Source organism: Mustela nivalis (genome assembly GCF_964662115.1).
Source record: "Mustela nivalis genome assembly, chromosome: 2".
NCBI lineage: Eukaryota > Metazoa > Chordata > Mammalia > Carnivora > Mustelidae > Mustela > Mustela nivalis.
Window position 1 is genome coordinate 151,631,615 of NC_139021.1, and position 14,957 is coordinate 151,646,571.

The 14,957-nt window shown below is 43.2% G+C and overlaps 1 protein-coding gene across 6 annotated transcripts in view; it reads right to left on the reverse strand.

Moving 5' to 3' along the window:
- Window positions 1-1,838: 1,838 nt before the first annotated feature.
- Window positions 1,839-14,957, reverse strand: part of HTR7 (5-hydroxytryptamine receptor 7) — a gene marked incomplete at its 5' end in the record, with an annotated part of 110,524 nt that continues 97,405 nt past the window's right edge. For 3 of the 6 annotated variants that reach the window (XM_082721914.1, XM_082721915.1, XM_082721912.1), the window contains 2 exons: window positions 1,839-3,579; window positions 10,076-10,834. In XM_082721914.1, coding sequence (XP_082578040.1) covers window positions 3,537-3,579; window positions 10,076-10,779 — 747 coding nt within the window. In that variant the 3' untranslated portion in view covers window positions 1,839-3,536. Of the gene's footprint in view, window positions 3,580-10,070; window positions 10,835-11,497; window positions 11,544-14,957 lie in introns of those variants that run through there. The other 3 variants (XR_014309247.1, XM_082721916.1, XM_082721913.1) reach the window with 3 other exon arrangements.

Genomic DNA, 14,957 nt, shown 5'->3' on the forward strand with positions numbered 1-14,957 from the left:
AAGGAATGACATCACAACATGCGTTTCTCCCAGTGCTTCCTAAATGCACTGACCCCTTGAAAATTTCAGAATGGTTTCTTTGTGCACTGGGAGGGACCATCTGGCTAGCTGTAGATAAACAAGTTTCAACATATGGGCCATAACACATACATGGCTCTGCTCTACTAGTGCAGAAAATTAAGAAAAGGTTGCTCTCTTGATATGAGAAGCTCATGCAAAAGGAGCAGCACCCTGTCGTGGAGGGCCTGCCCTACACTGCACACAGGAGAGCTTAATTCCAGCCCCTCCTGTCCCACTCATTGAACATGTCACTTGATCACACCAAGTTTCCTCGATAGTCTCCTCTGAAAATTAACAAGGATGCCAAGTAAACCCTGGCCTTCCTCTTTCCCTCCACCTCCTTCTTTCTTTCCCATTAAGAAATATTTTTTACATGCTTCCTACATATGTTGCAAGCACAGTGCAAAGTGTTGGACATATTGATGAGGGAAACAGACACTCTAATCACCCCTGAAGATGTACTAAACTATGATGGATATATACATTAAATAAATAATTGAAAACATGAAGAATATTCCAGACAGAAGGTGGAAAGCATGTGTGAAGGTCCTGAGATGGGAAGCATCGACTGTTGGAAAATGCAGGATTTTGTAAACATTTCTATCCCTTAAATGGAGGACTCTGCTGAGAGTCAAAATGCTGCGAGGAAAATGCCTGCCACCTCCAGATGGCAGTTCAAGCAATCAGTATATTAGCATAAACTATCTGAAAAATTGTCTGCATCTTCATTGATATTATGCCTATAATCAATGCATCTAATAAAACTACATGAAAATATGATCACTAAAAACATATACAAGCATGTCAAGCACATGACACTGTGGCAAAGGCTTTAAGAATGATGAAACCATTTCCAGAAAACGGGAACTCTATGCGTGCCCCTGCTTAATATGAACATAACAAAATCAAACACTAAGTAACCATCATTAAGTGACAGCTTACAAGTACTGTTTCCTAAGCACCATTTCCCAATACCCAGCCCTGCAGGCTGACAGTTGACACCCCTGAGTGAGAAGAGACGTGAGTCATCACAGCCATTCTTGCTGAACACTCATAAAATATGTGTAGAGTGTTTCTTTCAGTGATTTCCCCAATTCTGGGTTAAAACAAAAGCTGTACCTTTGGCACAAATTATGTCATGTGGGAAGCAGTATAAAGTGTCTGAGATTTCTCTCATTCTCTCTCAGTTTCTACTCCCTCCTTTCTTTTGGCAGCTATGCTCGTAAAGCACAGTGCACACTGGCCAGCCCCTGTAGCCAAGAAAGCAGAGTTCAATAACCAAGCATTCGAGTCAGGCATGATAAAGAGCCAATGTGAAGAACTAAGGTCATGACCAAAAAAAAAAAAATTAAACAAACTTATTTAAAAACCTGAGTCAACCCAATTAACCATAATGCCTTGTCTTCTACTACAGGAAAGAAACAGGACATTCCCTACACACTGCCACACCGTTCACTGTGTGATATGGCAACTATCTGAGAAACATATTTCTCTCTAATGGCACACTTCTTCAGAGTAAGGACCTGCTTTATCCATCTTTGCTCCCTTGATGTCCACAGTGCTGAATATGGCATAAGCCCAATAAATGCCCACTAATTAAGTCAAGGAATGAAGAGTCATTCTTTAAAAAAAAAAAAAAAAGTTACGAGCTGGATAAATCCTCATAGTGAAACGCAATAAATTATAGATGGTCTTAACTACGTGTTAGGATTTTAGCAAAACATACAAAACTTGGCCTTCTGCTGTTCTACGTAGAGCAATATTCAAGACAGCAGACCTTCCATTAAAAATCGTTACTTAATTTGCTTTATTACAGCTACAAATAAACTTTATTTGATGTAATGTAATAAAACATTTTTAAAATTTAACAACATTTATCTGACCAGAATTAATCATTTAAATTATGAATATAAGTATATACAGTCACTTTAGCAAATCCATGATTCAGGAATCTGTACAAGCTTTGTCTGAGAGGACAGCACCCACCTCCCCTCTAGACCCTTCCTTGTGTCTGGTGAGATGCAATGTTCAGTGAAAGCAGAAGATATCCAAAATCCACGTTGGAATTCCATAGTCTTCTGGAAGAGAACAGCTACCTTTCTTGTAGGAAAATAATTTTCTCTGTCAGTTCTCTTTTATCAAACGAAGCTTTGTGTTCACTTTCTCCCCTTGGAGGTACTCTTCCGATCCACCATCTTCCTGTCTTATTACATATTACTTGTACATTAAAAACAAAAACAAAACAAAACAAAAAAACCCAACAAACTATTTGCATCAGGGCCTTTTCTGGTTTACCTGCCTTCATGTCTACCACTTTGAGGAGGGAGAGGGAAGAAGAACAGAACTGGCCAGGCACACATTTGATTTAGGTTACAGAGAACACGAAAACAAATCCTCCTAAAGGAAGAGAATAGTGTTCTGAGTGTTTCCCAGTAGCAGCCCAGGTGACCTCCAAGTCACATGGTTCCCTTTAATACAATGCTGCCCAAGAATTAACAATGTTGATGCTCCATGTCTGAAAGCATCATAACTTCCCATGGAAACCTTTCTTATTCCCACACTTCCTCCCGCAAAACACATGGTTATTGTCCAGCCTGGGAGCCCACCACAGTTGTGTCAACCTCATATCTACACCTGAAGTTTTATGCCCACAGCCATGCTGGTAGACAGCACAGTTCAGTGGCCCCTGCTCTTCATCCAGGTAGGTACAAAGCCTACCGAAGGAACCCTCCTCCCCTCTCAGGACCCTTCAGAAGTGTGAGTACAAGAAAAAGCTTTATTTAGGTTTGATGATTCTCTCCATCCTGAGATCTGTTCCTGAGTGATACCATAACAATACAAGAGTTCACAAAGAAAAGTACATCGGTGGGGAAGTCACAGGGACCCTGCAAAAAAGCGAAACTATTTGACAGAAGCTTGAACCAGACACTGCTCTGGGACATCATTTGTATTAGCTGATGACGGGATTCTGTTTTCTAACACGGACATGCAACACATTCAACGCTACGCTTACCACAGTTTGCTTGGAAAAACACACCCTTCTGTCCTGCCACAAAATACATTCTGTCTCGTAAATGATTCCTGAATATTCACCACAATGCCTAGACTTGGAAGCATGGGAAGTGCGCATTGGAACTTTCTTCCATTTGTAGGGGCTTGGACGTATGCAAAGCACCAGAAACAGCTTCTTTTCTGGGACTCAGTTCTGTTTGTGTGCTTACCGCTGAGCTGATCTGGCCGTCTTAAACGGAAAACTATTTTCTTTGGCACACAACAGCACTGATCCACAGAAAAAGACAAGAGGTCACCATCTCTCTCACAACATGCTTTGTACAACAGATCACTCTGCTTGTCACGTCTCAGCCACCCCAGGAAAGGACAAGCCACGCTCCATTCCGCGGCCTCAGCAAATGGTTGAGTTCTGTTTCCACCTCTGTCTTGCCTTGTTGATTTCGATTTCATTATTCCACGTTTGATCATGAATCATGACTTTTTCTCCTACAGTAGTCAGAGTTTTGTCTATAAAGAGAGAGAAAGAGAGAGAGAAAGGGAGAGAGAGAAGACAAGAAAATGATTTAGCAGAACCGTAAGTGTGACTTTTCATTTTGTGGTGGGTAGATTTTATTTTGACAGCATTCAGTCATTTGAATCATGTGTGGTTTCTAAGGGGTTATATGAGCTTCTCTAAAAGGAAAGAAAGAGTGCTGTGGCTCTTTTCATAAATTTTATAGTGTCTCTAAGTTGCCAGGGCCTTAATATATTTGCAAATCAGCCCCCAGATAACCCATTTAGAAATTCACTTTTATAATACAGCTGTAGCCAAAAATGGCTCCACTCTCAAAAATCCTTGCAAAATACTACTGCACTTATCCCACATGAAAAGAATAATGACATCCACGTATGAGAAGTGTTCTTCCTTTCAGGCCCAGGAGGGTGCATCATAGAAAGACATGTGTGCCAAAACCAGAGAACCCCATCTCCCTCACTTCCTTCCTCCCAGATTCACAGAAGTGGCATGAATCCTGGAGAAGTCTTGGCCAACCACTGAGGGACAATCTCTTTCTCCTTGGTGCAGAGCCACATTCCCACCAGATCCACAGTCCCCTAACTCTGTACATTCATAGGACTTCACTTACCAAACACTATCCACAAGCTTGAGACTTAGGTCTGTTGAGGTTCCAGGGCCTGGCACCACCACACCCTCAGGCTTTGTCTCCCCAACCCAATAATAGTCCTACTCTCACTTGGCTCTCAGGACTGGATAGATGGGTTTTCCTGGTGAAAGGATCAGCTTCTCCATGAGACCCCAGCTCTCGTTTTCTTTGTCTGTCACTTCACAGAATGATGCCTAAAGAGAAGGACCATGCTTCGGCTCAAACCCCCTCCAGGCTCCTGGGTTTGTGGGAGTGGGCACCGGAAACAGCTGTATCCCCGATGATGCTCCCCAACTATTCTGAGGCTGGGGCCTCCACCGTCTCAGCACAGAGGAGACACTGCACTTCCCTGCAGCTCAGCGCCGCTCTACTTGGATTGGTTCATGAAATGCACTGAACCCCTTCACCATCCACCTGTGAGGACAACACTGAACGTTCAGACATCCTTGGCCTCTTTCCTGGTCTCAACGCCACCTTCCTTGTGTGGGCCCTCATGGCAGAAGACCTCATTTTCATATTGGCCTCCTAACCCATCTCCCTTCTCCTATTGTGAACTAGTCTACAACGCTGCCTTGGTCTCACCCCTGCTCCAAAGGCTTCATCTCTCTCTCCCCCACCCACACTGCCTAGCTGGCCCTCTGTGCTGACTCTAATCGGCCCAGATTCCAGGTACTGCTGAAGACCTGCCCCGCGTTCCTTATTTGCTCCAACCATATCTGTGCCCCTCTGTCCCTGCTGTCCCATCTGCTTTGAGTAGGTCCAACTCTACCTTTCCCCAAAGCTTATTTTTCTTATATACCTATCTATACTGCTTGATTTTTATTTATTTTTAAAGTTTTCATTTATTTATATTTATTTATTTGAGAGAGACAGAGACGGAGCATGAGCACCAGCAGGGGGAGGGGAGAGGAAGAGGGGCAGAGGGAGAGCAGTCTCCCCGAAGACGCAGGGAGCCAGACACAGGGCTCGATCCCAGAACCCTAAGACCACAATGTGAACCTAAGGCAAATGCATAACTGACTGAACCACCCGGACATCCCTGTGCTTCTTGATTTTACTTGGTGTTATCTGTATCTACTCAGAAAACAAAAAAGAAAAAGCACGTTCAAAGAAGCAAGAAAAGCCAATTGCCTGCCTTTCCTATTCTAAAGAGATATTGCAAAGTGAGAAAGTAGGCAACAGCAAAGCAAACAAGCTGTGATTATTACTCACTGATGATTTAATGAAAACAAGGAGTTGAATTACTGCTAGTTAATGAAGAGGAAAATAGAACGGGGCGTGGAGGGGGAACCCATGAAATAGCAAAGGTGTCATTTGTTTCTGGCTTTAAGGTGACATCCCAGCACAGATATTCAGAGCTTCAGGGCCTTGGTGCTTCCTCCCAGTTCCTACTAGGATCCGTTCCTTTTCTTTTCTTTTCTTTCTTTTTTTTTTTTTTTTAAAAAAACCACTGGTTTTCATAAAGAAAAGGTAGAATCACCCTGAACTCTAAAGCTTCAGCACAAAGCCAGGAGCAGCAGATTGACAGAACTCATAAAAGGAACCCAAGGTTACTCTGTCACAATTCACCACTGCAATCAACCGGGATTCTAAGAGGCTTTTTGAACAGAAAGGCAATACGATCACCAAGGAGAAGAAGGGAGAGGCGAAAGGAGAGCTACTTCAAAATAATTTCATAGAATTATTTTATATGGAAGTATTTCAAAAACGGCAACTTTTTCTTTTTAAAAAAAAATATTTGATTTATTTATTTAAGAGAGAGAGGGGAAAAGAAAGAAAGCTAGGGGAGGGGCAGAGGGAGAGGGAGAAGAAGACTCCCTGCTGAGCAGGGAGCCTGATGCGGGGCTCAATCCTAGCACCCCGAGATATGACCTGAGCTGAAGGCAGACGCTCAATCAACAGAGCCACGGAGGTGCGCCCAAAACTGCTTTTCTATATTGTTCACAATAACAGTGTCAAAGAACAAAAATCCTCACGATGTGACCCTTAAAAACAATTTATGGCAAATTGAAAGCAACTCCGTAAGAGAGGCTGTCAAATTAAAAAGAAAAACAGAAGAATCCCTGCTATATCACATTATCACACTTGGCTTTGTCTTACCAGATTCCGATACTTGCGAAAAGGTGAAAGAGGTTATAACTTAGAACAGACCAGGGAAGCAGGAACAGCTTTTCTCTCTGTCCACTGCCTAACCCAAGTGCCTGCTGGACTCCTGAGTCTCTCATTGTGCTGATCAAGAAAATGGGAAGACATGGGTAGATATTTGGAAGGAGCAATACACAGTCTAGTAGAGCATTTACGCAGAAAAGAAAGGAAACCATTATGCAGGGATAAAGCCAGGAAGGCGGAGTTAGGGGCATAAGTGAACAAAATTAGAACCCAAGCAGCCACAGAGGGAGGAAAGGGCTGGAGACACCGGAGGGAGGAGCGTCAAGTCTGTAGGCTGGCCAAGAAGCGTAGGCACAGGAGAGATGGGTCGGGGGCACAAAGGATCCTGAGAAGGTTTGCTGTGAGCTACGGGTTAGACACCAGTCACTCTTCCAGAGACTCCTGTAGAGTTACGAGTTGTTTGGGCTACCCAGCTGGTGTGTACTGAAATGCAAGTATGGGATATTCTTTTTTTTTAATTAATATACAATGTATTATTTGCTTCAGGGGTATAGGTCTGTGAATCATCAGTCTTATACAACTCACAGCGTTCACCGTAGCACATACCCTCCTCAATGTCCAGCCTCCCCAACCCCCTACCTCCCCAACCCCCAGCAACCCTCAGTTTGTTTCCTGAGATTAAGAGTCTCTTACGGTTGTCTCCCTCCCTGGTCCCATCTTGTTTCATATTTTCCCTCCCTACCCCTCACAACCCCGACCCTGCCTCTCAAATTCCTCATATCAGAGAGATCATATGATAATTGTCTTTCTCTGATTGACTTATTTCACTCAGCATAACACCCTCTAGTTCCATCCATGTTGTTGCAGGTGGCAGGATTTTGGGGTAGGTGGGCGTTGATGGCTGCATAGTATTCCATTGTGTATATACACCACATCTTCTTTATCCATTCATCTGTTGATGGACATCTAGGTTCTTCAGTATGGGATATTCTGATTACTAGTCTCTCACTAACTACGACTACCACATCATCCCCCCACCCAACGCACTGGATGAAAGCTTCCAGAAGCATAGACTGTCACCTCTTCATCTTTCCACCCCCTGACATGCCTGGCATTATACCTTGTACGTAGCAGGTCTCAAAGGTTTCTGGAAAAAAACAGCCACTGAAGAGACTACTTCCTGCCTCTGCCTTCTGATTCATCTCACCTGGAGCCCCTGGATCCATCTCCATCTCTTCAATGATTCCCATTCTCCTATTCACAGAGATCTAGTCAGAAGCTCTGTTCTGTCCACACTAGGGTTTTTCAACTTTAGCATTATAGAATATGTGGTGGGGTAATGCTTTGTTGTGGGGGAGCTGCCCTTGTGTTAGGCGATGTTGAGCTGTGTCCCACTGGATGCCGGTAGGTCCTCCCCTCTCCCAACTGTGACAACCAAACATGTCTCTAGACACCGCCAAATGTTCCCTGGCAGCAAAACCAACTCTGGCTGAGAACCACTTGTCTACACTAAAGTCCCAAAATCCTGGGGCTGGAAGGGGAGAGTCTTCACAATCTGATCTTATTTTACCTTCCCACTCTGATCCCCAAATCTTGCCCCACCCCAGAGCTTAGCGCCAGCCTGACTGTCCTCTGCAGAAGGCCCCCCACTGGTGCCTTTACATGGATGCTGTCTCTACTCTCCTTTAGCTACAAATGCTTGACTACTTTCAGAGACATACTAGAGCCCATATCCTCCAAGATCTTCCCTGATGAGGGTTAGGGTAAGCTCTGAGTTATTTTCCTCTGCTTTGAATCCTTTAGCTTTTATTTTTTCCAACTTTCCATTGCTCTCATTATGAAAAGGGTAGCTGTGCATATATGTGTGTTTACACTCAGACTGCCCAACAGAAATATATGCAGGACAGGAAAAACATCATGTATTTTCTGCGTCCTTCACAATGTCTGGCACAGTTAGGAGCAAGAATTTCAAAAGGAGTCCTCCCCTATGGAAAGTGAATAGAAAGCTACCTGGTGTCAAATTTTTTTAAAACAGCAGTTATTCCAACTCTCTTAATGGAAATTTCCTGAAGTTAATGGAGATTTAGACCAATCATTCCAAATGATTTTCATATTCTATTATTATTTTAAAAAATCAATAATTACAAATCAAACAGAGTGAGATGTAATGAGAGAACAGTCATTTTCTTACACCAGGGGCAGCAAACTATGACCTGTGGGCCAAATTCAACTGGCAGCCTGTTTTTGTAAATAAAGTTTTATTGGTACATGACCATCATCATTTGCTTACTTGTGTTGATGACTGCTTTCTCACTGAAAAGGCAGAGATGAGTAATTTCAAGTGACCCGCAGCTAGCAAAGCCTAACACACTTACTATGTGGCCCTCCAGAGTAAAATTTGCTGACCCCTGTCTTAGACTAACAGGAAAACAACACCTAAGCCTCCATACTAGCTAGCGGCCCAGAGGCAAATATACCTGGATGCTATGTTGGTGAAGTTAGAGAGCAGGTTGCGTTCCTAGAGGTATTCAGAGTCATTTGGGGGGTATCCTAGATTTGGAGCCTCTGGAGGCCATTGTGATCCATGAGGACACTTTGGCATTCACCTGAAGCAAGGCTGTTCTTCTGGGACAGCTAGAGGGAAGAAGGTGTCCTTTGACATGGTTGTTACTCATCAAGGAATCTAATATATGAAGAATTTACAGGGATAAGAGTCAGATGAGGTGGGATCTAGATCTAAGAGTGCTGCCTTAGTTCCCAGGTCTGTTACCTCTTCTGTCAAATGAAGGGCCTGGACAACATGGCTGACAGGCAACCCATGGTCCTCTGGCTGCTCCTGCCCACCAGGTCCAGTGAAGAGGAGTACCTCCCCCTCTCATGCCCGCCACTGCCCTCTCATCAGCACCTTCCATCTTCTCATTCCAGTTTCTTTGCCCTCAAACAGCTTTCAAACAGAAGGATGTTGCCTCTGCCTCATATTTAAAGCAAAATCAGGGGGCGGTGTGCTAACAACCCTAATTACTCTATTGTCTCCTTCCTTCTTCACCATGCCAAACTCACTAGTCAGTGGGTTGCATGTGACACCCCTATTCCTTATCACCACTGGCCCTCAGATCCCAGCCCCTGTTGCAACTGCTCCTGAGAAAGGCAGAGGCTTCCCAGACACACTCAGCAACCATGGGTTCCTTCCTCCTCCAAAATGGGCAGCGCCTCCTCAAAGCTCTGCAGCTTTCAAGACTTTAATTCTGGCTCCTCCCCGTGCTATCCACTCTCCTGTGTCCCAGGCTGCTTCCTGTTAGCTCGTGTGAATCTGCTTCCTTCCTCCAACGACTTGATCAGCAAAGGATGAGAGCATCACAAAAGCTTTACTGAATAGAAGAGTCACAGCAACAGAAAGCAATGGCGTTACAAGAATGGGAGCTGCGGGACACGGTTTGGACGCTATTTACGGTAAAGGGGTAGGAAACGCCACCTTCCTTGCCCATCACACCTGCTGCAGTCCCTAGACATACCAGTCCAGTCTCCCAGGCCCTCTAAGTACCTGACTTGGGCTCTGGGAACTCTGCTGGGTGGAGGGCTGGAGTCCAGAGTGTCCTGAATTCAAATCTGATCTGCTTAGTAGAAAGCTGGTTGGCTATGGATGCAGGGAGCCCTCTGGGACATGCTCAGAGAGGGTCCATAACAGGGGGAGAGGGGGCGGCGGTGGTGGTTGGAGATGGGGATAAAAGGAGAATAGTGATAAGTGACCTTACAGCACAAACTCAGGTCTCTCGGGCCTCTCGGCGAGCTTCAGGGCTTCGTGCATGCCTGCAGCCGACAGCTTGCGGTTGATGTTCCGGTACTGGCACTGGAGCAGGCTGCGGTAGGTGGTCCTCAGATCCCGGTTGAAGAAGGCATATATAAAAGGGTTAATGAGAGAGTTGGCGTAGCCCAGCCACAGAAAGGTCCTCTCCACCCACAGCGGGATGCAGCTGCAGGCCGTGCCGCAGATGAAGGGTCTGGCGGTGGAGAGAAGGAAGAACGGCAGCCAGCACACGGTGAAGGCCCCCACGATGATGCCCAAGGTGGTGGCCGCTTTCTGCTCCCGCTTGAAGATGGAGATGTTTTTCCTCTCGTGTTTGAGGAGTCTCGAAAGGTTGGCACACTCCTCTACCTCCTTCTGGAGCTTCACCATGCCGTTCAGGGAGATGCTGCTGTCTGGCTCCTCGGGCCGGGGGAAGCCGGGGAACTTGTGCTTGGCAGCGCTCTTCCGCGCGGCCTTGTAGATCTGGTAGTACATGAACAGCATGACGGACATGGGGATGTAAAACGCCACCGCCGTGGAGTAGATGGTGTAGCCAAAGTCCTGGCTGATCAGGCACACCTTGTCGTCGTTCACGTTCTGAGCCCAACCGAAGAGCGGGGGTAAGGTGATGGAGGCTGAAAGCAGCCAGACAGACAGAATCATTTTCGCCATGCACTTGCCGTTCTGCCTCACGGGGTACGTGAGCGGCCGCGTGATCCCGAGGTACCTGGAGGACAAGTAGAAAGAGAACACGTGACTCTGGGATCACTCCCGAGCACCAGAGGCCAAAAGCTGCTACCAGGCTTTCTACCTACTGAGCAGCTCCATTCCTCAGGACAGCCCTTCTAAGGAGATATCATAACGCCCATTTTACAGCGAGGTAAACTAAGGCTTAGGGATGTTATCTGCTTCCATCCAGGTCATAGGCTCAGCCAGAGGGACTGCTGCCCTCTGTCTGTAATGCCAGGCCATGCTTTTCTCGAACCTCGCAGGCTCTCCGATTCCCCACAGTCAGTGAACCAAAGGTTAAACATCCATTCCCCCCCATGACCACTGCCACTGAAATCAGCCAGGAACAAAATGTCAAGCTGAAGTGGGATGTGGTGACACATCCTCACACATTAACCAAGGTCTACCACACTCTAATATTACACACCCACTGATCTCCTGGGTTGTCTTAATTCAGACAGGCTTTTAATTCATTTTAACTTCCCTTTTGCACTGTGGTGAGAGCATTTCTTTAAGATCACAGAGATTTGTGAGATATTAAGGAAATTCTAGGGCTTTGGAATGGGAAGCAGCAAGTAATCATTTTTTTTTTTAACACCCAGAAAATTCTCACATAAGAGTAACGTCAGAAGAACAATTCTATAAAATAAAAACAGCCTACCTCGTCTCTCCTCTCCTGAGAAGGATCACAAAAAAAGGGCACAATTCTGAAAAATAGGAGGTGAAGCCAACATTTTTTCTGTGCTTAGTTCTATATAGAGAATAAATAGTTCTCCATCTCTGCCCATCAAGGATTTCCAAAGCAAAAGAGATTTAGCAAACAGAAAACATACACAGCAAGATGTTTTTGCTAAATATTTAATGGTTTTCAGCTTTCCAAATTTGTTTTCTTCTCTCTGTATTTAATGGTCTTAGCTTCTACTTTAGGAAGAATTCAAAGAGCCTGTAAGAAGCCAAGACAGGTAAAAGCTGTCATTTTGTTGGTTTCTTTAAATTCATGGATGTATATAAAAGATACAGTCTTAACACAGGAAAAGGAAAGGTAGAGAACCCCCAAATTACCAAAAGGTTATTTTCCAAAAGCCTCTCAGTTGGTGGGTTGGAACTTTAAAAATAATTATCTTGTGCTAGAAATAGCCTCACGTGTTTTGTCTAAATTATCCCACAAAAGTCAAAATAGGCATCACTGTAGCACTTACGAGAAGGCAAAACTGAAATATTAATAAAAAGCAATCGGCCATGTTTTCTTATTCACCAAGAATATTTACTTATTCCTTCAACAAATATTAATTGAGTTTCTTCTGTATGCCAGGTGCTATTTTAAAAGTTGGGAATGTGGCAGTGAATAAAGGAGATATAAATTTTGAAGGCAGGTGCTTGGGGAAATTGTGTTGGGTTGAATGGGAGAACTAGGGCTGATGCTTATGTGGGAGGGGCTCCTGATTCTTTCCAAGGATTCAGGTGTTAGTAGCACCTGAATTTTTTCACAACTGCTAGGTCCCTTTCCTCAATCAAGCCGACGCACAAGCACTATCCCTAGGCTTATCAGGTATAACTAGGATTAAGTCCTGGCTCCGGAACAGAATGAAGGATGAGAAAGAAGGCATTCTCCTGAGAACACTAGAATTAGAGCTGAAAGGGAAAGAAAAGAGAAAAGGAGGGAGGAAAAGGGGGACCAGGGAGGAAGAGGGGAAAGAGAAAGCAAGGAAGGTAAATGCAGAGTAGACTTTGCTGTTTGGGAATTTTTATCTGAGTTTTAAGTTATGGAAAAAATTGTAAGAAAATTAACACACACATACACAAAAATGGTAAATGAAGAAACCCCTGAAGCAAAGTGTTGGAACTGACTGAAGCATACAGTTAAGTTGATCCCTGCTCTGAGATGTTCCATTGCTTTTTTTTTTTTTTTTTTCCCAGTTCAGGCTTTTCCTGTTGGAAATGCTTTGCAGACCTCTCTTTTCACATATCGAATTTGCTCTTTAACAATTCCTGTGGATGCACACAGCCTTTTGGATTCTTCCTTGTTTCCAGCTCCCTCAGCAAGCCTTTTCCAGGACTTGGATTTTGATTATCTTCTCTCTTTGCCTGTAGCTACAGCTACAGCTGCTTGTTTCCAAGCCTAGATCTAGCTTCCCAGGTACCAACCCCAGCAAGAGGTCCAACGGGAAGAGACCAGTTCCTACAGTTCCCGAGGTGGCCACCAGATGGCATTGTGAGACCATCTTACATCTACTTATGGGGGGTTGGCATGTGGGTAGTTAGGGCAGTTGGTGTTTACTGGAAGGAGGAAGGAGGATCACTCTTGATGAGATAAGTTATATTTTATTTGCGGGATTATACAAAAAATTAGCATGGCTGGAATTCACAACCTCATAAACTCCTATTCTTGATTAACACAGTTCAGTTTTCCTTTCCATCCTTCAACAGACTCCTTACTCAAACAGGGAAATTCTATCTTCAGGCTTAATTAAATCCAGCCTTTCTACTGCTCCCATAAATAATATGGAATTCACAAAGATTAAGCCTGAGAGATTAATCGAGTACCCAAGGACATCTCACAATATTAAATAATCTCTTGAGCACAGCATGCTTATTCATATTCTAATATACTTAGTCTGACTTATATTGCATTTCAGTGATGTGGGTTGGCCCATATTTGGTCCTTCCTGGATGTATAAATTATAGTCCATAAACTCCTAATTTAGACTCCATTCTCTAGTGGCATCAAGTCATGTCCTACAGTAAGGCAGATACAGTTACTGGGTACCACCTGGTGAGACTTTCGGAGGCTAAAATCAACCGAGAGATGATTTTAAAAAATACGAGTGCTCATTAAAGTGTCTGGAAATAAAATAAATAAACAAAAGTCAACAGTTTTTTAAAAATCCATCAACTATTAGAAATATTATGAAAGGAAACATCTCTATTCATAGCAACCATCAAGGAATTAAAATATTTAGATAAATGTTTTAAATGCCAGAGCCTACATGAAGAACACATAAAATGCTACTGAAAGCATGAAGAGAATGCTTGAATCCATAAGGAAATTTTTTAAAAATACAACTCAGTATTATAAAAGTGCCAATTTCCCCTCAATTGATCTAAAAACAATATACAACTGTACTGGAAAATTCCAGCAGGACTTTTCCTCAATCAACCAAATGACTTTTTAGTTCATCAAGTAAATATGGAAAAAATAGAACGTCTGAAAAAGAAGAAAATTGAAGGGATACTTATTCTGTTAAAAAAAAAAAATAGTACAAAGCCACAGAAACAAAAACTCAGTAAGAATGACTCAGAAACAGACAGGTCAACTGAATAAAATAGAGCCCAGAAACAGATTCAAATATATAAGGGAATAATATAAGAAAATGCACCACTTTAAATCAGTAGTAAAATGGTGTATGTATTCTTGAAGTCTGACAACTGGCCAGCAACTGGGGTAAGTAAAAATAAAACTGGCTTAGGTTTCTCCTTATTCAAAAATAAATCCCAGATGGATCAAAGATTATCGTGTAAAAATGTTAAAATCTAAGGCTACTATGAGGAAATATGGGGGAGTGGTTCTGCAATCCTTGAAGGACAATGCTCATTCTTAACTATGATATAAAAGCTTAAAACTTTATATAAAATGATGTAATGATTAAATTTTTGATAATAATTTTACACACAAAAACAAATAAGTGATGTTTAGTTTAAATTAATAACCACTGTGTGCAGAGTTAAAAGTCAAATGACAAACTCCCAGCCCAAATAACAAAATCTCAATATTCACAGATCTCTTACAGGGCAATGAGAAAAAGACAAACGTTGTGATAAAAATACTGAAGCAATTAAACAAAGAAGAAATAAGCACTTGGAAATATGTGCAATTTCATTAATAATCAAAGAGATGCAAATTTTTAAGTGACTTTTGAGCATTTATCAATTTTTAAGAAAGACAAAAGCCAATATTAAGAAAGTATGAAAAAACAAGCACGCTTTTCTTATTTTGCTTAGTGGAAGCTGCAACTGGGACGACAGATCTGGAGCAGTTTGGTAAGGAATATACACGAACATTGACCTTTTGGCTCAGCAATCCAACTTCTAGGAATTTAAGAATATAACTGTACAAATGCAAA